At 37.2% G+C, this 24,304-nt stretch overlaps 1 protein-coding gene across 3 annotated transcripts in view; it reads left to right on the top strand.

The window, feature by feature from the left end:
* grid2 (glutamate receptor, ionotropic, delta 2) overlaps positions 1 to 24,304 on the top strand; it is a 411,138-nt gene that overhangs the window by 261,259 nt on the left and 125,575 nt on the right. For all 3 annotated transcript variants that reach the window (XR_009649218.1, XM_060882146.1, XM_060882147.1), the window contains exons 5-7: positions 8,315 to 8,368; positions 13,086 to 13,259; positions 19,379 to 19,540. Coding sequence is in view for 2 of the 3 variants with exons in the window: in XM_060882146.1 (XP_060738129.1) it covers positions 8,315 to 8,368; positions 13,086 to 13,259; positions 19,379 to 19,540 (390 nt within the window). In the remaining variant the exon portion in view is untranslated. The remainder of the gene's footprint in view (positions 1 to 8,314; positions 8,369 to 13,085; positions 13,260 to 19,378; positions 19,541 to 24,304) is intronic.

Below are 24,304 nucleotides of genomic sequence, written 5' to 3'. Positions count from 1 at the left end.
GACATAATACTGCTTTCATCTAAGTGTTTTACTAATAAACTAAAGTTAATGATGCTGAAAATCCTTATTTATCTTACATCAAAAAGCAAAAAACCATAAGATTTTTACATGCTGAAAAAGGGATTTAGTGGAAGACTTTGAGTTGCCCCCACAAAGCCCTGACCTCAACCCCACTTTGGGAAATACCTTTAGGATGAATTGGAATGCTGTCTGTGTCAAAGGCTTTAATAGCATGACTTCAGTGCTCTTTACTGTGCAGGGTTTACTAATGCTATTGCAGCTGAATGGGCAAATCCTCACAGGTACGCTCCAAAATCTAGTGGAAAAACCTTTTGGAAGAGTGGAGTTTCTTGTAACAGTGGGAAGGGAGGACTAAATCTGAAATGTGATGTTCAATATGCACATATTTGTGTGTTGGCCAGGTTCTTATATTAATATATAAAAGGACACGAGAAACTATAAGATGGCATATACAACTATTATACACAGTGTAACAAAGTCCATTAATGCATTTATTATTGTATTCAAGCAATGGGAATACTCCATTTTGCTGTGGGAGAAAAGGGGAAACAGATATCAGTGTTCATATCTCTCTCATCTTTTCTAGATTACTGTAAATGAATAAATATTATATCTTAGACTTGTTGCTTGGTGTATTAAAATGTGCAGATAAGTGAATCATGTCTAATATCTATAAGTGATTACTTACAGTACATGATAGATGATACAATAAATCACTAAATATTCACCAACCAAAATATTTGTTAAATGAAAAGAATTTGCTTTCTCTCAATATTCCCAAAGAGTATTGAAGTGATAATCAACCAAGAGGTCAATGCTTCATACTGGCTTAAGTTTATTATTTAATCAAACACACAATTGCGGGCTGTTCTGTGCTACATTTGCAGACTTCATGTAGAAAAAGCAGCTCTTTTTCTAAACTATATGAACTATTGACTAGTAAATTCTAATTCTTAGATTACTGTTTTTAATTACAGTATATAACTAGCAACCTAACATTATTTAAAACAGCTAGCAATTGTAGCAAGCACATATAACAGCTAATGACTAGCTCAAACTCTGATAAAGTCACACTGATAAAAATATGTTGAAACTTTTTCGGACTTTCAAGCTCGACGCAGACAGCGTTTCTTTGGGACGTTTTAAACAGCTAAAAGTAAAGTTCCTGTGGTGCGCTGAGTGGTTTTCACCACCCTTTACAGTGCGGCCTGCGACTTTGCAATTCCCATACCAGACTGTGACACAGTTGGTCAGGATGCTCTCAATTACACAGCGAAAAAAGTTCACCACGATGGCTGAAGACAGGTTTCATCGTTGTTGGTGGTGAGGCCAATCACTGTGGTGTCACGAGCAAACTTGATTATGGAATTAGACTGATGCACAGGCCTGCAGTTGAGAGTGAAGGGGGATTTTATTAATATATATATATGTGTGTGTGTGTGTGTGTGTGTGTGTGTGTGTGTGTGTGTGTGTGTGTGTGTGTATTAAACGGGTTTGAAATGGTTTGACATGACAACATTGACTAATTGCCAAATAGTTCAAAGGTGCTCATATCTCACCTGATTAGTTACATGAATAACCTGGCTAGCTGGCTCTGAATGCACACTCACACCAAAGAAATAGATCTTCCTCTGCTCTCTCTCTCTCTCTCTCTCTCTCTCTCTCTCTCTCTCTCTCTCTCTCTCTCTCTCTCTCTCTCCCTCTCCCTCTCTTCCTCCATAATTGGGACACAATCCATATGATTAAGATAAAATCAGGAGTGGATTTACATGAAACTAGCATTACAGCCAGAATGAATGGCATGTTATTCACCAACTAAACGTAATGTTGCCTTTTTGCCAGCTGTAAGAATTAGTGTTGCTGGGCAGCACTTACATGAGAAGTAGAGTTTGCCATGGTGATACCAGCAATACTGAAGGCAGTGGAACCTAATAATGTGTGTCATTTTTAAAAAAATTAGAAGATGCTTTCAAAATTAATTAAACAGATTTTTTAATTATCCACTCCATATATATGTAGATTAGATTAGATTAGATTAAATTCATCTTACACATGTACAACTACAAGCCAATGACATGCTGTTTGGTATTTAACCAGAAGTGTAATAAGCAGCAAGTGCAAGACAGTATTTACAGTATGAACAGGATAATTTACCAACGAATATGCTATGGATATACAGGTATTGATATATAAGATTTACAGGTTTGGTGTTATAGACATGATATACATGATGTTATATATTATATATTATATAGGTGCCACTGACATAATATACAAGGGTGGGTGGTCATCGGGAGGCAGAGTTCAGTAAGGTGACAGCCCTAGGGAAAAATCTGTTGTTCAGTCTGCTGGTTTATGTACGGAAGCTCCCGAAATGCCTATAAGATGGAAGAAGGAAACAGTCTAAGCGAAGTGTTGGAGGAGTCTTTAAGAATGCTGCAAGCTCGACACAGACAGCGTTACATTTGGACATCCTAATTGGCTGGAAGTAAAATTCCTGTGATGCGCTGAGTGGTTTTCACCACCCTTTGCAGTGTGGCCTGCGACTGTGCAATTCCCATACCAGACTGTGACACAGTTGGCCAGGATGCTCTGAACCACACAGCGATAAAAGTTCACCAGGATGGCCGAAGACAGATGATGTCTCTTCAGTGTCCTCTAGAAGAACAGGTGGTGGTGAGCTTTCTTGACCAGGCTGGAGGTGTTGGTGGTCCAGGAAATGTTGGAGAGACGTTCAACTGGCAAACCTGTTGATGTGGATGGGGGTGTGCGTGCCTCTTCTCTCCCTTCTGAGGTCCATGATGAGCTCCTTTGTTTTGCTGGTGTTAAGGAGCAAGTTGTTGTTTGCACACCATGCAGCCAAATGCTGTACCTCTTCCCTGTAGGCTGTCTCATCGTTGTTGGTGGTGAGGCCAATCACTGTAGTGTCACGAGCAAACTTGATTATGGAATTAGATCCATGCACAGGCCTGCATTTGAGAGTTAATATATTTTATATAACTATATATATATATATATATATATATATATATATATATATATATATATATATATATATATATATATATATATATATATATATAGAACGTATTACACCATGTTAATAATTCCCTTTGCTGCAACTTGCAATTAAATGTTTGTCTTTAGGGTAGGTGTATACATTTTAGATCATAAAACTGCAAGCTTCTGTTCTTCAGACTGTTACAAGAGATTGCAAAAGTGATGTGTGTGTGTGTGTGTGTGTGTGTGTGTGTGTGCGTGTGTGCGTGCTTGCTTGCATGTAACAAGCCAGACACTGTGTATGTGTCTGGATATGTCAGAAACCTTACCACTGCCCTTGTCTGAGCTCTCTGTGTGATCAACATGTGGTGACAGGAAAGTGTGCTAGTGAATGTATACGCAGTGACGTGACGGCTGAACGTATGAAACACTCCACACTGTGGATGATTTCTACATAAAAAAAGCCAAATGATAAGCAAGGTTTGAACAACAGACGGTAATGTAAATGTCAAATTGTAGCATACTAACAGCTATGACATATTAAGTCCAATCTGCAGGATGAATCATGCAAAATTACATCTCACAGTAATGTAAAAATACCAATGCTGAGATGTGCACTGCACTGCCACTAATTACACTTACTGAAATCCAATTCATGAAACCATTGCAACCTTATGTGATGGTTCTGTGACCTGATGGATCATTATATTTCTCAGCGTCTTCCTACCACAGACCCATAAATGAAAATCCCCTGTTCTTAAAGTGGATGTGATGGATTCACTTTATTAAAGAAAAGTAAAATAAATAAAGGTCTTGCTACATAACTGCTTGCTGAAAAATGTCCAGGTAGGCAACTAACATGACAGAGCAGTGACAACAGTTCACATTTAATGCTATGTAATATGTTCAAGGCTATAATTACAACACATTTGAAGAGTTTGAAAAGGCACTGTACTTTGGTTACAGACAAAATGGTATGTACACTGCACAGTGTTGTCTGCATACTTCAAATAATCTATGTGAAATACTTTCTAAACAATCACTATCCAACCCGCATTAGCTACTTATGCTATATTTTAGCTACAAACACTGTACAATAGAATAATAAACAACCCATAATGGCATACGTATACAATAGAGCATTTCATATTTAGATGAACTTGATTCCCTATTCACCCGCATAATCCTATTTTAAATATATGTGGTAAGAGGAGTCACAGGGGTTCTTCGTTTGCTTTTATTTTTAGATTACAAAGAGGATGTCACACAGGAAATGATACAGTGCACTGGAATTTGCATTAACCATGATGTTACAGTGTCAATTGATCATGTCCAATGGTTTTGCATCAGGGCCTAACTGCACGATGCCACTTTTCTGAAGTGCACTCCTGTGCTCCAAAGATCCTCCACAGTTGAGGCTGTAGCATTTTTCAATAAAGAACTTATTTGCTATATTTTTTATGATCAAAGGATGCCTTCATTCTGGTTTCTGTGTATAATTTTAAGAAACAGTATTGTGTAGTGTCATAGTGCATCATTAATTCTGATCATCTTTGTATCTTGCTCACCATAATGAGTACTCACTATCTTCTCCGCTTTAAGAACCCAGACAGGTGGAAAATATGGCATAATAACAATAATCATAGTTCTTTGAAAGTGCCATCTTGAAGCATGTGCTTTTGCCATGTAATTTGAACATCTCTGGTACTGGAATAAAATGTGAGCTCCTTAAGTATTTTATGTCTAACAAATAAGTGAACTTTTGCAGATCATGTGTACCAGGCTCAATTTAAATGGAAATGATCACAGGTTTTTAATATCACCAAATTTTATGTGGTTGTATTACATGCATGGAATGGAGGCCTTTAACCAATTTTTTTTTAAAGTTTTAGATCATTTTTAAAACGGACACATGGTTCACACAGTGCAAATTGCTTACAGCTTCTGTTAGATTACCAAACCCAATGTTAGATATTTTAAAACTTTACAAACTAACATTATCTGACTAGCTTGCATTAAGGCTGTATCACAAAAACAACATTTATCGAAAAACATTTTGACTATGCAGTGTGTGTCAAATTTGGGCTAGCAAATTTAACAAACATCCCACTGAATATTCAGCACATCATCATCATCAACAGCATTTTGGTTAAAACTATAATAGCTATACACTGGGCAAGCCAAAGACTGTCTTTGTATTAAAGACAGATGTCTAAAGGGACATGACTGTGGTAGACAGATGAATTGTAGCAAGTGTGTGTCCTCCAGTCTCCAGTAGCAAGTACTAACTTTTGGAAATGAGTTGTCAGAATATCACCCAGTTTGAGTTGTATTGAGTAGAATACAGTTTGACATTCAGAGACTTAAATACTGTATATGGGGTCTAATATACTAAGCTGTTTATGTCTATTTCAGGCTTGTTTAGGTCACATTATTCTCATCTAAACATTGCTGTTATGTCTGAAACTGGAGTACAAGCCAAAACATGCAGCTTATTCAGGTTACACTTCTCCCCTTTATACATATGTATTGAAGAAAACATCACGGAAAAAGTGGGAAGGGTGGAGATACGGAAAGTGGGTCTGATTACATATTCTGTTCGATGTTCTAAACTTAAGGCAATTCACACAGAATTAGGCTACTTTTGAATTCTTTATTCATGAAAAATGTCTACTTTAGGACCTTGATAAAAGAACATTTCAGGCAAAGTATGTGTTTTAGTACTACTTTCTGTGTTGGACCGCTTTTGTAACTCGGATCTGGCAACAGTGTCCACAGGGTTGCATCTGAAATCCTGTTCCATTGCTTATGGACGTCCTAAATTTGAAATAAAGTACTGATCTTTTCATTAGTGTAATTGATGTTTTGTTGCTGCTGTTCTGTTTTGAGTTACAGCCTTAGCAACTAGAGTCTTAATGTCTGAATTTCAGATGTATTTTGTGATTGAATTACATTATGTACAGTACAGGACACGGCCCATAGTGTGTTAGCTAAAAATCAGAAATGGACAAATAGTTCATATTACATTCCATATTCATTTTTGATAAAAAAAAAAATAAAATAATATCAATTTGTGATAAATATTCTCTAACACTTTCTGCCTTTATAATTGACTCCAATGCCTTTTGGACTCGTTAAACAGTTGCCCTCCACCGCTCTTCATTGAGATCTCTTTCTCTGATATCTTTGCCCAGAGTTGTTGTCGTTATTGTCCCTGTTAGGGGTCACCACAGCAGATCATCCGATCCGCATATTGTGATTTGGCACAGGTTTTACGCCAGATGACCTTCCTGATGCAACCCTCCTGTTTTATCCTGGTTTTGGCCCGGCACTGAGAGTTAACCCCTCATTGGCTTGAACGTTTCACCGCAAAATTCTCTTTTGACTTTTGATTTTGCATTTTATACAATTTATCCTCATTTAAATTTTAAATGTTGTTTGTAAACTGTCAAGCACAAGTACTTATTTTAATCTATCACTTCAGAATAATAGAGCGATGCACATTTTTGCTCTTAGCAAGGTGCACACCGAGTACTCACACCAGGAGTGTTGTTTTTGTGGCCCTAGGTGCACATGTCCCATGTGGACAAGTACTTTTGAGGATAATAACCTGCTACATTTATTTACTGCTCAGAGTGTTTTTAACACGGCACTTCATTCCATTCATATTGGGTTTATATGCTAAATTTTCAATGCTTCTTCCTGATTTAAAGTCAGAGGTAGATGTGCAGGTGACAGTAATGAACAATGAGTAGACATCTCTGGGTGAATACATGGCTTTGATCTAACAGGCAAACAACCTCACCACAAGCCACCTGTCACTCAGGAAAAAGGAAGCTTGAACCCTGTCCAATGCTGAATCAGACACTCAGGCACTGTGTCGAATTCTATTTGGTTTTTGTACAGTCCACTTGTTGGCTCCTTTGTTTCTACTGATGTAAAGTGTGTACCTTGGGACTGCCCTCACGTTATTTGAAAGGTTTTTTTTTCAAAGGAAGGTGGATCTGCTGAAATCCTCTCAAGGGGAGACACTGGCTTAGTCATAGGGCTGTTGTTTACCACACTCTGAACACACTGCCAAGTCACATCACAAGTGCCCATTTGTCAGTCTTAGAGACATTGCCAGTATTGATGAATTCCTCAATCACATTATTTAAAGATGATGAATCAGTGCTTTAAAGATGCACTGAGGGAATCACAGTTGTGATTAGGACACTTGCTCTGTACTTACAGCTTTCTAGCTTTTTGTGCAGCAGCACAAGTTAAGTATCATTCTGTTGCTGTTTGCAGTACATGTTTCAGATAAGTGGAAACATCTGGATACGCAGAGAGTGCATTTTAATGTATAGGACAGACTGAGTCATACACTGTGACCGACACACACACAGCAGGTGGTGAAGCATAAGCTGACCCCCTCCACCCACCTACACAACTGCTGGTCCATGGATTGTTATTGTAACCTTGGCAAGCATAAAATATTATTGTCACACACGGAGTAACAAAATAAAAGTTGCATCATATTTGGCTCCATCTGTTGTTGTTTTTTTTTTAAGGTGGAGACATCTATAGTAATGCATTACACACTATATAATAACCACCGTTCCAAAGACAGACTTTTAATAGCTGTTTTATGCATTAAAGATAACAGTTTAACATACAGACTATGTTTGATGCATAAAAAATGGTTTTCTATACAGGTCTTTTTTGAGAAACTATATTTTCATGCCGGGAATAGACAGACTCTTCAGCTCCATTTGCCTAATCAAACATTCCCCACTTGCGTTCCAGTTGATAGGATGCTTTATGCCTCTTGTCTGGGCTGTAATTATGTTTTATTAGGTCTTTGTGAAAGATTAAAACACTATTAGCACTGCACCAACCATCATACTCTCCAGCTGCTGCCTTTGTTTAGAAACAGCGTGGTTTATGACACCCGCTTTTAGTCACCTACACAATTACAAATAATGGAATTTAGCCCTGATACAGTGGGCAGGAGAAGCATTGATGGGATTGTAAAGAGGGGCAAAGAAAGAAGACGGATGGAAAAGACAGTGGAGAGAACGCTGTACATGAGGCTGAGAAATATCCACGTAAAATATGCAAATGGGAAACGCAGATGAATGTTTATGGGGATTGTCATGAAAGACAGATGGAAAGGAAGTAAGAGAATTTATAATCTGCAAATTAATGTTTATGCCCATCTGTACACTCTTATGTAGTCATGTAGGATTTGAATAGTAATTATTTAATGCTTTCGTAAGATTTATCAGTGTACTATTCCTTTCTCTCACAGGTAGTGGAAACCAACTTGGTTGCTTTTGATTGCCACTGGATCATCATAAATGAGGTAAGCTTCTAAAATTAACTACTGTAAGCATTAGATAATAGTGTAATATGAGATATGAGATATCTTCTTCTTCTTCTTCCATGAGTGCTTTTTTCAGACATGTACATCTGTGACTCTGTGCCTTCACAGAACTCAGGTGCTCTCACATTCATCAATTTATTTGCAAGCTCACTTCACTGCTCCACACTTTTTCTGCTCCTTGCACTCATTCTTAATAATAACCATCCCTGATACTTATCAGGTCTGATGCCGACACTCCCTCTATTAAAAATACTAACATTGTGCGATGTTTTAGCAGGTTACATGTGTTGCAGGAAGATGCTGTGGTACCTGTACTAGGCAATATCAAAGACGTCAATTTGCAGTGTGCTGAATAACACAAAAACGTAGTATCTCGGGTGAAAAGTAGCATGTAATATTCACTTCTGTGCATTCCTAATTATTATTATTAGTAGTAGTAGTAATAATAGTAGTGGAAATGTATTCACAAAGGATAAATATAGTATCTACAGAATAGTTAATGATATTCACTGATCATGTATGCAAATTAAAAATCCCTGCACTAATTTAAATATGTCCTTTCATCAGCCCAGTGAGAAAATCTACTGAGTGCTCAATTAAACTGAACAGACATTCAGGAGCAAATATACTCTTTCTAAAGAACAATGGCATTCAATAATATATTTTTAAAAAATCTAATTCCATGAAAATTGTGTACTCCAACCTTAATGTTACATTAAAGTTAACTTTGGGCTGAAAAGTGTTGGCATTCTATGCCTGTGTTTTCTTATCTGCCCTATTTTGTGGTCAGCTGATACAGAAACTGGAACGCTTCTCCAGAGTCGTGTTCCTTAAAGCTGTTTTTTGGAAGTTCACCACGTAACCAAACAGTCGGCTACCTTTCAAGTTTACACTGGTTTAAACCCCTATAAAGGGTTCACTAATTGGAGCAGGGTAGAGCAAGGTGTAAACCTATTCATGCAGAGAAGTAGGTAATGATAATTATAACGCACCTTTGCTGGCACTGCTATAGGTGACACTGTTTTAGCACAACACTTTATAGGTAGTTCCTGTGATTGATTCTCAACCTTAATAGCTGTCTTTCCCCTCTCTGCTGAGTTGCATTGTTTTTATTAGGACATTAAAGGAGGATTATGGCTTATTGGGCATCTGATACTTAAAATAATTATAATTTTGAGGCAAAGCAGTCTTAGATATGGAAACACAGATCGGAGGCATCTTGCAGACATGTATTACACACATGTAAATGCAAACAAAATAAATAAAACCTTTGGAAATGAATATTTGGAAAAAGGATTTTCAAGGACATGTAAAGGTCATGTATTCTTAAAACAATGTGTGTGTGTGTGTGTGTATGCATGTAAACTCCCTGAACAGTATAAAGTGGTTAGTGAAATTTGAATAAATGGATGCAGGACCACAGTTACTTTGCCAAGCCTTATTGTAAGATCCTGTAGAACAGAGTTATAAGGAAAAACTAATCATAATGAGCATCTGGAGCGCATCTGCTAAGGTTCAGTTAACTAGCATTTACAGCATATAAAAAACTATATTCAACATAAAACCATGAATTTATATAGCCAAATAACACAAAAACAATATCATATTGCGAGCTCTAAATTATCTATGTCATGACTACTTACAATGCTCATGTCTGGCCTGACTTGACAGTAATCTAAGGGTAGGAAAAAACTAACAAAAAGTGTACCTCTAAACTAGGCCATAACCCTGTAGGCCTCTATTTGTGTCATTCTGATTTAGCTCCACTAATTAAGCATCAAGAGCCTTTTGCATTTGTCAGCTAGGGGTAAAAAACAGTAACTGGGCTATGACATTTTCAGTGTGCCTGTCCTCTAAAGTGCCATCAACTAAGTTTTCAAAGTATGAGTCAACTATTAGGAGGAACTCATGCGGCATCTGTTTTATGCGCTTGCCTGGTGGTCATAGTTTTTCTTTTAAAAAAAAGTTAATTAACATTTGTGAAAGACATTTACTTTTTAAGAATGGTGAGCTTACAGGATTGTGTTCTGCCCACAAGAAGAGTGGCATCAGGCTCTGTTTGGCCTATGTGCAGTAAAAAGTTTGTCCTTTTCTGTGCGGATGGAACCCCAGCAGCATTATGAAGATGACTCTCTTTATGAAAGCCAGTCACTGGGAATTAAGTTGTCACAGGTAGAAAAGGCAAATTCCCTAAAGTTAGACTTGTCAGACGGTGCAGTTTGGCCACATCTGCTCCGATCTCATCATCCCTGATCATGGCATCAAAAAAACATGGCTTTGGGCTTAAAGTAGTACAAACTCCTCCTTGGGTCGCATAAGGTATGAGACAGTGCTTGTGTTCCCTTTCATTCTATTCTCCTTATTTTATGACTGCACTCACCTTTTCCCTTAGATTAGCACCCATCAGGGAAATATCTATGATATAAATGGCTATCATAAATAGATGGTCTACTTCATCTCTGGCAGCAGTTATAAAGAGAGTGAGTGTGAATGGGGTGTCCTCTGACTAACAGCAAAAAGGAGGACAATGGCCTTGCCGGAAGAGTAAATAGTTCACAGTTTATGTATGATAGAGTTGTTGTGTACCTGGGAGAATCACTGTGAGAAGAGAGAGACTTTGGGTCTCAAGAACTTTTGTGTTGATGGATTTATCTTGACCTGAAAGTGTGTCATTGTGCCTTTTTCTAGGAAAAAAACAGTGTTCCTTGTTGTTTCTATAGTGTACTTTGTCATTGTTTCCACTGTACATGAAGTTCCAGTGCTAAAATAATTTACTGTCCTTTCGCGGGTACCATTAGTACTGAAAATAACTAACATTAATTGGCTATATGCTTTTGTTACATATTTGTAAAACATACCTGTGATTTAACATCTTGTAATAATTTAGACCTACCTGCTTTGTACCGGTTTTTGTTGATGATGTATTCTGAATTGCTAAACTGTGTGCAGTGTAGATTGCATTTTGAAATTGCACACATCGGTACTCAGACTTTCATTCATGCACATGGGGTGGAGTTTGTCTTAAGCAGTAATGGATGGAGGAAAGAAAATTGTCATCCTCCAGGTCCACTTTCTGACAGTTGTAACCATAATACATCATGCAGAAATTCATGATTTCTCCTATAAATACACTGAGGATATAATGGAATGCAGTTCTAGGCCAATATTATATAGATAAAAATGACACTAGTAATTTATCCATATTATTGTCCATTTTGACTAAGTAAGAAAAGGTTTCTTTTCTCACATGGATAAAATTACGTGTTAACGGCTGTAACCATAGTAGCTGAGTGCTTGCACAGCTTATCCATCAAACCATTTTGATCACATTTTCTTGTTTTTGTGGATTATAATTAAAATAACTTTGGCATTATATTATTAGTCACATTATGGTTTATGACCTCAATTTAGTATCTCATGTTTACTTTCGATTTTGCACACAAGTAACTGTCAGAGCATGATAAAGATATAATCATAAGATGTTCTATTTTATAAGCTTTCAGAAAATTAGGGTGGAAACCATATTGTTAAATTGAGCCAAGCTAATGCAATGAGTGTAATTAATGTAATAATTATAACTAGGACTGATGCAATATTTTCAATGTACTAGCCTCTTATTAGAAATGTATTTCCATGCGTGTCATCTTCTCATTCATATGTATCATCGTATTGTTTTTTTTTCTTCTTTTTTTTAAATGATCTCCTGTGTGTTACATCATATTACAGTTGGAAGCAAAAAAACACAATTTCCTTCTTCAGTCAGCATTTTCTTTTCAAAGCAAAGGCTCTTGTTTTGAATGTTTTGATCTAAATGCTATTGAGAAAACCCATCTTGGATGTGTGTACTCAAGAAAGCTCTGGCATTCCCAGAGGCCTGTACTCCATGCAGGCGATTTGCATATTTTGAATGGGAAGCCCAGAAAATCAACTTAAGCAGCTGCATGTCCCCTGAAAATGCATCTACTTTCCCTGAGTAAATATTGATATAACATTTTGACTTCATTTACTGACTCAGATTATGGCCCCATATGCCCCAAACAGGGAGCACGGTGGCTTAGTGGTTAGCACGTTTGCCTCACACCTCCAGGGTTGGGGGTTCGATTCCCGCCTCCGCCTTCTGTGTGTGGAGTTTGCATGTTCTCCCCATGCCTCGGGGGTTTCCTCCGGGTACTCCGGTTTCCTCCCCCGGTCCCAAGACATGCATGGTAGGTTGATTGGCATCTCTGGAAAATTGTCCCTAGTGTGTGATTGCGTGAGTGAATGAGAGTGTGTGCGTGCCCTGCGATGGGTTGGCACTCCGTCCAGGGTGTATCCTGCCTTGATGCCCAATGACGCCTGAGATAGGCACAGGCTCCCCGTGACCCGAGAAGTTCGGATAAGCGGTAGAAAATGAATGAATGAATCAATGAATGCCCCAGACATATTTTGAGGTTCAGCCACAAAAGAAAAAAAGAATATTAAAACTCAGTCCCAACTTCACTCCACAACCTCCAGAGTATTTTAAGACTTTCTTAGATAACGTTATCTGTTAGAATAACACTAGGTACAGTTCTATGTTAGACTACACAGTTCTATGTTAGACTACAGTGTCCAGCATAAAAGAGCTTAGAATTAAGTGGGTCACCAGCTCTTAACACTGTTCAGTTCTTAATTGTTTCCTCAGTATTTTACATTCATGTGTGATTTCTGTTTACAGGAGCTCTCCGATCTGGATGTGCAGGAGTTGGTGATGAAGTCTATAGGACGTCTGACTCTCATCCGTCAGACCTTCCCACTTCCTCAGAACACCAGCCAGCAATGTGTGCGGAACAACCACCGCATCAACAACTCCCTCTGTAACCCCAAAGACCCCAAGGCTCAGACATTAGAGGTACTTCCCACTCTCTTCTCTTGTACTCAAATCCATTCTCATTATGACCGTGCATAAATTATCATAGTTAATGTATACTATCACCTGACAATATGTCATTTTTATTGAATTTGTTTGTAACGAGTAGGTCAATATAACAATATAGCGAGTTTTGTTGAGTTTTGTAAAGCTGCCAGTTTTGAAACTTCATATGAATTCAAATAAATATGGCTCCTAAAACCCAAAACCACATCCACAAAATCAGAAGGATGCTTGTACAAGAGATTTTTTCCTTTGTGAATGGCAGGTGAGTGGATATGCCTCCCAGTTCCCTTTATTTTGGTGCTTCATTTTTTTTTTGTTTCTCCCATTCTTGCAGAGATTTTTCTCAAGTTTTTTTACTTTCTTGACAATGAAAGTGAACTTTCTCAAATATTATAACACTAATTTTAAGAAGAAATCACTGACCCCACTTTTAATTCAGATAATTAAATGATGTCTCTTCTTGCATTCTTAGCTTATGCCCCTAGAGTACACTTGAATTAGTGTTTTGACTACTAATCTCCAGGGATTTATGCATTTTGCGTGTGTGTGTGTGTGTGTGTGTGTGTACTCATATGTGTATATTAAAGCAGTTTAGAGTGGAGCATTTAGTCTAGGCTTGTTTGGCTGGAATGAGGGAGAACAGATCAGAGATCAGGAACTCAGGCCAGAAGAAGCCCAATTTCACACAGCTCTGGAGCGTATCATCTCCTATCCCTCTGTGTCTCTCTCTGTCTCTGTCTTTTTTCCTCTCTCTCTCTCTCTCTCTCTCTCTCTCTCTCTCTCTCTCTCTCTCTCTCCCCCTCTCTCTTTCCCACCTCACTGGCTCCCTCTGGACCAGTGATTACGTTGACCCGTGAGAAGAGGCTGCAGCACTCAGGCTTCCGCTGGCCTTTCCTGTTTCCTGCTTTTTCTCCAGCTACCACATTATGAATCTGTTGGTCCTGAAAGAAAAAGAATTTCTCACAACCTTTGAATCATTTCCCCACTGTGTCCACTCTCTTAAAACACAGTTTGATTCCCTCTCCAAGATGAACACTTGCAAAGAATTGGGAGAAACCACTGAGCACATTCAAAATTTAATGATAGCACCACTCCATAACAGAAAGGATTGTTTCAAAGGATTGATTTTCCAGGATTGTTGCTCTTTTTTAATAGTCCACTTTCTAGATGGTTCCCACTGGGCTGTTAAGGCAAATAGGAGCATTGCCATCCCTGCTAGAGGTTCAAGGTTGTGTAGATCATTTCTTCTTCAACTCCAGCAGATTTCTTGGAAAATGAATATCACTGTAAATTGTATTATCTCGCAATTGGATCATTAAAAAAATATTCTGTGACTAACATTGTTGGGGGAAGGCCTTGTCCAGGGCAGGGCTTATTTCATTCCCAAACTATTAAAGCACATCATCTTTGTGCTGGTCTTTTTGACACAAACACATATTTATACCCAGCACTAGTGAGAGGTCACAGGAAAACAGGATTTCTCATTTTTAATCAAACCTGAAGCCTAACAATATACATTTATGAGGGTGTTTCTACTCAGTTGAAGCAATTTTATTTTAAAAAATAAAAACAAAGCCTTCCAGAAATGGAGCGATTATCTTTATTTAGCTTATTGCACAGGCCAAATATTTTATTTCAGACTGTTGTGACTTGTTCATTCATTCGTATATCACACTAAAACAAGTCTGTTTGTTTTTAGTTTTTGTCCTCGCATTTTTAGGGCAATTCCACCAAAACTGGTAGAAAGCAGCATGCTGGACATTTATACTAGGTTTCTGGGACTTGACCTTTACATCCTTTTCACTATTTTCATTTATTTTGACAACCTGAGCATTAAAAACTTATTATTATTTATTCTTTTTTCTTTACCTCTACTCTGGCAAATTGTCTGTGATGGAAAGTCAGATTATTATATTGTAAACCTACGTTAACAACTGTATGCAGTCAAATAAGGTTTATCAGCATGATAGAATGAGCCTAAAGTGACTGAGCCTTTATTGTGCTTTGAAGTGTTAAAATGTTAACTAGCCTAGTCATGATACACTTCCTTTATGCCCTACAACAAACTGTATAAACATATAATTAATGGACTCGCTAATTTTGTCTATGATTAGAGCAGGTCAGCCAACAACAGGGGAAAAATATCCTGTTAAGCTTTAAATCGTGTTAGAAAAGTACAGTGCACTTACATAAAAAAGTCATTTGTAAGTCAGCTATGTATTCATATAGTTAAGAGTCTATGTTTTAATTCATAAATTCAATATTTGGAACAAAAGATGACATTTACCACTTGAGATGACAGTACTGACATTTGTACACGGCGACTTTGAGACATAATGAGTAGCTTTATTTTATATACTGTAGATAATTACAACTGAAAAAGTCTTACCTGACCTGCCTGGATATACATGTGAAATCCCATATTTAAACTAAATAAAAAAATAAATAAAAGGCAGAAACAATGACTTTCTTTCCTTTCAGCCATTTTATTGTCTCATTGCTGCACTGATTCTGTGTGAAAATGACCTCCAGGTCAACTACATTTTCATTTTCACATCTTGCTACCTGTCAGTCAGCCCCTCAGGGTGGAGCCACAGCTCCACAGAACGATCCATTTAAAACAGATTGTAGATGTATTCTCACAGGGTCCACATACTGTACGCTAACCCACATCATCCACATGTAAGGTGCAGGCCGAAACGATTAGACAGATTAATATAAAGTACAAAGTATTAAGGTTGGGTGAGATTATAGGTGATGCATGGTGTGAAGTTTTATCCAAATTGTGCTAGATAAATAAAAAAAAAATAGAAGAAAACCTTAAATAAAATCATACATCTGTTCCCAGCATGAAAAAACAAGCAGCCTGGTGTAATTTGGACATTGATGGAGTGCTGTGTGGCATCACAGCTCAAAATAGCTTAGTGTTGAAATAAAGAATACAACATACACATCTTTCTTTTCTGATTATATGGGGAAGCATATCATGTAGTTTGGTTAACACATTTGAATTTTATTTTTAGATCTCGTATACGGTATGACTGGAAAGATACAATCCAACATACAGTAGTGTAACAACACACTCTGATCATAGTTTAACTTGATTCATGATACTGGCTTTATGGCAGAAATTTTGAATTAAGAAAAATTATTACTGAAAAAAAAGATTGTTGTAAAACCTGTGCCAAATCTAATATGCGGACCACGTGATCCGCTGAGGCAAACTCGAACAGGGAGCAGCCGAAGGAAGAAAAACAATGTTTTTGTTTGAAAAACACATGCAAAAAAGGTTTACTCTTGAATAAAAAATGAATATAAAAAATTATAAATTTCTCAGAATATTTTGACTGAATAGACAAAGCCTCTGAGCTCCATAGCAGTGTCCGAGGCACCTTTTTTTAATCGAGCTCTACAGTCAAATTCAGTCTAAAACGCCTGACCTCTGAGGCCTTTTTCTAAGGTATCATAGATCACAGAGGTACAGGACTGGTAATCCAGAGCAGTCAGGCCCGGGGTGCACGCTATATCTTTTAACTCTAGGATATTGTGGATTGGGACCTCTGGTGTTCAAAGAGTACAATTGCATTAGATGTATAATTAATAGAATGCTGAATCACACCTTTGGGCCATGCACATCAAATTTTTGCATGGCAGTGCAGAAAACTTTATTGCAATACAATATTAATACATTGTATGTTGAATTCTCTTTAAGGCAAATAAACAATGAATTTCTTTTGACAAAAAGTGTTAAGAAAAGAGTTGAGAATAGCTGGTAAATATAAAAAATATTCTTAAATATAAGAAACTTAGATACTTTATTACTTTCGTACACCAGCAGTCTTTACTTATTAGCTGGGGGAAAAATCCATTTATAAGGAAATGCAGGTTTACCCTGAAATGATTGCTTGAGTCTAAGTGCAGAAAAAAAGGGGGATGAAGGCTGATGTAAATGTGCAATAGTAAGAAATCAGGTTATATATTTCAAAATTAATTTATTAACTGCATGTGATCAGGAATCAACAATACCAACACTACTGTACATAAGATCAGAACGTAACTAAGATTATGATATACAATACACAGCTAACCTGACAATTTAACTTATTATTAACTCAAACGAAATATAACTGAACTACACCAGGTTCCAAGATCCTTAGATAATAAAACTGAGGTGAAATAATGGGAAGTTAATCATCAAAAATGACCTGGAGCAATGAGGGATCCACTGTTACTCAGAGAATGTGCTTAACAGAGAAATAATGGTGAAAACATAGTGTTTTCTTTACACAGATACTGTAGACAGTACAGACACAACACTGGCCATGTCACTGCAAATTGTTCACAATACTTTGTTAACTATTATTACTGTAAAGCAGGAGCATTCATTACTTTTATTCACGTAGAGACAAACATCTTTGGTAGTTTTCTGACAGCTACTATGGGTTTTTGTTATGTGAACAATTACACAGGACAAATGCTAATGTCCAGAGCAATTCTGGAATTTTCTTGCCTGGAATAAAGGCTGAATACACACGCACACACACACACACACACACACACAGTCAAGTGTGCACTTGCTTGGTGGGTTAATCAACAATGGGAAAAGCGCAATGGCCACTTGACACTATTTATTATGGCCTCATTAAAACAGAGACAACACTTGGACAAGATTAGAGCAGCATGATCAATCAGAGTGGAATTAACTCTCCTTTCACATAGCCTATTGTTTCGGTGTGTTTGCATGTGTGTGGGTGTGTGTTTGCATGTGTGTTTGTGGTTGTGTGTGTGGGTGTGAGAGAGAGAGTGTGTGTAGGCATATCTGGAGTGGAGGATGTTGTAATGATCTAATTATCAATTCCACTCCTCTATCCTCCACCCTGCAAATTTGCTTTACATTATTCCTGCTGTCAAACTCAAAAGAAAAAGAAACACAAGAAAAGACAAACAAGCATCAGCTAGAGTCTTGAACGGTAGTCAGGGATCTGAAGCTCTTGTGCAAATAGCATTAAGCTGGAGATGTTTGCAGTCTTCAAAACATGTGCTACAAATGGCAGGCTCCATTGGCCATGCTACTGCTTCCTAATGTTGCTAGATTAGCAAGAAAATGTAATCCACTGCTGATCAGGATTAATCTTTATTATCATATAAAAAGTCAAATTACTTCTAGGCCTTCAAACTTCAAATGAGTCTTGACATCATCCCAGTATTTTTTATTTTTTAAAGGTGTTGGACTTGATACCAGTTATACGAATTGTTGCCAAGACAACAGTCCAAGTCCATAAGCACAAACATGTTGAAATTTGCCAATAATATGTCTCCATAATATGTCTCCTGTTATAAGAAATTAATCAATGATGGGTTTGTGTGACGAAGCCAGAGGCTACAGTGATCATTTTGCAATAAATGCAAGTCTTCCTTCCTCTTATAGTTTTCCTCTTAAAGTTTTCTTCCCCTCCAATCATAAGAAATGTAATGATCATTACATGTAAATGCTGACACTAAGATGAGTTCTTCTTACAAAAAACTTTCCCATGTAAAAAAATAAATAAATAAAAAGCACATTTAAATCCATTAATTATCATTCTCTGATTATGCGCTAGTTCCTGAGTGAAATACAGTAATATAAATTATGCAGTGTCATTATGGAAAGTTAATCAACACCTTCTGGTCAATCAGATTATAGAACTTAACAATGCTATGGTTAAAATAATTTCTATTCTGTGATTCATTTTCTCTCACAATCAGCACTCATTAAAAGTACTTAATTTTTGTAATCAGATTACATAACCCGATGAGCCATTCTGCATGTAAAAACTGTAACCCTTGGTCATCTAAAAATCTTTTAGGATCCTAACATCTGCATTCTTTGGACTGATAACACAGTGGTTGTATAATTATAATTGACCCATGTACAAGTGGCACACTTTCTACTGCTAGCACAGAACAAAACAATCCGTTTTGTCTCTTTACTGTATTTTCTGTGTAATTCACACACCTTGTGTAAAAAAAAAACTTGTAAGGTAATGATTAATTAAAACGCCTTATGGTTTCTGTAAACCATTCTTTTTTGCTCTTCTCCTACTCCATCTGTCTAGATCACCAACCGCTATATCTATGACACAGTATTGCTGCTGGCCAACACCTTCCACAGGAAGCTGGAGGACCGCAAGTGGCACAGCATGGCTAGCCTGTCCTGCATCCGCAAAGGCTCCAAGCCATGGCAGGGTGGACGCTCTATGCTGGAGACTGTCAAAAAGGTAGGACAGTGCCAGAGAGTGGGATAGTTATGTGGGCGTGTAAATTGAAAAGACAGAACATTTGTGTGCATATCCCTTATGTGTGTTCAGGCACAAATGTGTATTCTGTCACCCGCAGGGCTTTGATGGACAGCTAGATGTTTTCCAAAATGACTTTTTCTTCCTCACCAGCAGACATGCTTTCAACCTGGGGTTTTTATTCTATCATGCCTGGAAAACAGCAGGCCTGAGTAGACACGTGTGTGTGTGTGTGTGTGTGTGTGTGTGTGTGTGTGTGTGTGTGTGTGTGTGTTTGTGTGTGTGTGTGTTGGCTATGCTCTGTGTAGAATGACCTTGCCCCCAGGGTGCTGTAGAGTTACTAGAGCTAGTATTCTGCCACTAGAGATATTACCCTGCTAAGGGCAGTTATATAAATTGTGACTAGTCAGTACTTGGGCCTTACAGCAGTATGTGTGTAAATTCACAGATTTTTAATACTTACAGTATTCACTGGGTGTTTGACAGTCACTTGAGTGTTGTTTGCTCATACTTTATGAAGAGCTCTTGAGATATGACCATCTGTTTTGGTAATGCCTCTGCTAAGCTCTCCTGCAAATACATACTATACAGCATGTATCAGAATTAGTTCAGTCTTCAGTTACTTAGTCAGATCTTCCGTTACTACTTTACTGGGTCACAGTGGATCCTCCCCAAAAAACACTGATCGTTTGGTATGAATACATCATGTTCTGGTTCATTTTAGCCTTAAATTCCAAGCTTTGAATAATCTGCACAGAATTGCTTCAGCATACACTCCTATTGAGGAGTGGGGTATAGACAAGGTGCTTATCATAAATGTACATAATTGTGCTGTGCCCTTCCTTATAATTTATGATTACTACTTTCTGACAAAAAAAAGGCTTTATTTATGTGCAGCAGCCACAACCTTAGCTTAGTGTTCTAAGGTTATATTTTATTGGACATAATGCAAATTTTGCTGGGTTTTTTCCCCAGCAAGCTGTTACTTTTGTAGTTAATGAGAAACATACCGATACTGATATAGGTGTGGCAGCCCAATACAGTATGTGTGACACTTGTGAGCATCAATGCTATGAATTTCAACCCATTTTGGACTTGTTTCCTAAATTGTGATTATAAGTTAAGATAAGATGCACTTTACTGATCCCAATGATAAATGATGTGCTGATGTTCAAGAAGTACAAAGTTAGAGGTTTTCTCTGAGTACTCTGGTTTCCTCTCCAAGGCCGAAAGTCGATAGACTATCCCATGTGATAGATCATCATCCTTTCAAGGGTGTACCCTGCCTTGTGTCTTGAGTCTTAAAGGATAGGCTCCATATTCCCAGAGACCTAGTAGGATAAGTGGTGTAGAGAATGGATGGATGGATATAAAGTTATCAATCTGAAGAAAGGGTACATTTGTTAGCTTGGGTTTTAGGGCAAAATCATACAGTACAAAAATATACTTTTGATTAAATATATAACAATGAAAAACAGATTTCCAAGAAAAGGTGACTGACTGTTGGTGTTTTTGTCCATTAAGGTGATTGGTCAGTGTTTGGGTTTTGCTTGGATGGCATTCCCTGTTTAGGAGAAACTAAACTTCCATGAGATTTTATTATTGCTTTTGAATAAATTATTTCTTTGGTTCATTTGTAATGATGTGCTATTTTTGGGCCATCAAATCTGGACAATCTGCTTTTCAATGTTATATATTTAATCACTGTAATATTTTCACTGTATGAATTTGCAGAGAATCCTAGTGCTAACAAATGTCCCCTTGGTGCAAATTGTAAATTCAAGTGAAAACTTTACAGTTCTGTCCCCCTCTATCAATTACAAAAATGAACCATTGACCTCTTTTGGTTAATGTTCTACTAAAAACAAATGTTTTACTTTTACCAGCGTGACCAGGCTAAATTTAACTAAACAGAAATAAAAAGTTTTTTTTTTTCCTTTAGAGTTTCTCAAATAGTTCACTATTTGTGACTGTTAGCTCACAGTCAGTTGTGGGTAGCTCACTGCTTGAGGGTCTTTAGCTCTCTGTTCAGTAGTGCCAGGTCAAGCTGAATTGGATTTTCTGTGTTATGGATATGTTGTGAATAATAGAGCAAAGCCCAAAGGCTATTTTTGTGAACATTTTGCTAAAAATAAGAAGTTTGCTTGGCACAACTACATAAGATGTTAGCCTCTTTGTAATGTCATTATTCACTTTGTTGTCATGTCTGACTTGTTTTGGTAGCTGCCACTGCCAGCATGGTTATCCTGCATGTATTATTACCAGTTAAATTGGATTGTGAAATGGAAATGGAAATAAAATTATGTTAAATGTTTTCACAACAGCAGGAGACCTCAAATGCTGTTTCTGCAGGGCATTGTTTGTGAAACCAGTCCTTCAAAGGCAATCTACATTGTTTCTTTCTCTTACAGCTCCCTAGTTTCAACCTCAAATGCATTTCTCATAGACAGTCTGAAGTGTGTTATACATTTATATGGCCACAATTATCAGTATCTTACCAGTTACAATGCCACTTGTATCTGCATTGCTGTGTGCATAAGGTTCGTTCCTTTTTATGAGTCTGACAGGGAAACAACCCTTTGAACATTGTGTCAACAATGGAAAAAAAGAAGGTTGTGAGGATCTAAATATTCTAGTCTCAGCCTGAGAAACTTTAGAAATATGTCTTGTGAGAGCAAGCTTTGGTGAATCCAAGTTGTTACAAGCAGAAATGTTTTTATCAGCTCCACCTAGATATCGCACAGAAATAAGTATTCTGTGATTGATCATTTGTCACAATTATTCTCTTTTGTAAATATAGTCAGATTTTTGGGCTTGTTGAGTAACAAAAACTGACACTCCAGCGACAGAACCATTAGTGTTGAATAATCATTTATATAAACATTTAATCATTTAAAACCTTTAATGAATTGATTGTTCCTTTTTGTAAAGCACACATCACTTTCTTCACAATTCATAATGAATAGGGACAATTAATAATCATTACTGTATAATTGCGTCTGTTTGTGTCTCATATCGTAACATATGTCCAATAGACAACACTTCATAAATGTATAAGGATGAATAATACATTTTTAAGCAGCTGGATTTTCAAGCTATTTTCAACAATGAGAATATTAATAATGTATAGTAATGGTTCAACTTTATTGCATAATAGTATTTTATAAATTGTAATAAAAGCAACACTGTAAGCATCAACAAGACTTTGCAAATAAACAAAGATAGAACAAGGCATAAAGAGACAAAATAATCAAAGTTCAAACATGGAAAAGGTGGACACATTCAGGAAATACACCACTGACAGGACGGAGGTGGTGGGGGACACGACTTGAATCACAACAAAGGATCATGTCCATGTAAACAAAGAAGCAAATCGAAACAAACTATCAGAACAGTGCTTGGCACACTGGGAAACAGGGGTTGAAAAAAGGAGGATGTCAGGAATCAGATGAGGACGCGAGTGCAGGGATTTGCCGGTTTTATTAACCGTAGCAAACGAGAGACATGAAATACAAAAACAATGTAAACAAACAGGCAAGGGTCAGCCGGATAAATTGGACTAGGCAGAATAACAACATGAGAAATCTAGTCAGCTCAAAATCAGAGAGACAAACAGTAGTCTAAAGTATGGTACTAAATGACAGAGTGTATACTTCATGTATGATCTCAAAGTCCTTTTAACTGTCAGAGTGTGCTGTGAAGGTAATTGAGATCAGTTGTGTGTAAACAGTAATCTGGTTAGTAAAAAAGTTGTACAGAGCTGACTTTAATAATAATTAAGCTTTGCATATGATGTAGTAATACGTAGGCTCTCTTATTAGTAATATTAATCTTAACTGGAAATGTTGCTTAAGGTGCTTATTATTTATGTATTTATGTATGTATGTATTTACATAATAATAATAATGATAATAATCATAAGAATGTAATAATAATAATAATAAGAATTATTATTATTATTATTATTATTATTATTATTATTATTATTATTATTATGTAATGGCTAAAAAAAGGTCCTTTTGCACATATAAGGTGCTCTGGACAGAATGTGTCACAGAAAACGAATGTGAATGAAAATGAATAGTGTCACAAAGAATCACAGAAGTGTATGCAAATGCGAGTGAATAATGTTTAATTAAAGTTCAATTCAACAGCCCAAAACGAACAGTGAAAGAAACCTTGGTAATGTCAGAAACAAAAGGTATACTGAGCAAATACTTTGTAGTGTGTGGAATGAATTAGTCATTTTTATACTGTAAGAATGTGTGAGTGATTGAACAAGGGGGAGTCTGTAAAGGTTTAGTCAGTTGAGTGCAGGAGTGGCATAGGCTGGCATGGCGGAGAGGCGTCACTTCTTTAATCCGACAGGGACGGCAAAAAAACACCATTAGTTTCTGCCACATTACATTCTCACAGCCCTGGGGCAGCCCACTCTAGCAAGCCTACTCCCAGAGGCTTCTCTGGTTTTGGTGCACTTTCTGTTGTCCAGCCTCATAGCTGCATTTCATGACGCTGCCCGTGGTGCTGAAATGCCGCTGTTTCTTTAGTGCCACTGAGCTGGGGTGAAAAGCGTTTTTGGTGGTGTTTGTACCACTGTTATATTGATAAACATAACATATTGATAAACACAATATTACTATGTTAACATATCGATAAACACAATGACAGATGAAGAAAATCCCAAAGCACATATCCATAAGCAGGAGCACTGCTATACAGTAAGGGAAACACTGTAGTCACTGTATA

This window comes from Tachysurus vachellii, chromosome 11 (genome assembly GCF_030014155.1).
Source record: "Tachysurus vachellii isolate PV-2020 chromosome 11, HZAU_Pvac_v1, whole genome shotgun sequence".
NCBI classification, from domain to species: Eukaryota; Metazoa; Chordata; class Actinopteri; order Siluriformes; family Bagridae; genus Tachysurus; species Tachysurus vachellii.
The sequence above is the reverse complement of the archived record's forward strand: the minus strand, read 5'-3'. Positions and strand labels throughout refer to the sequence as shown.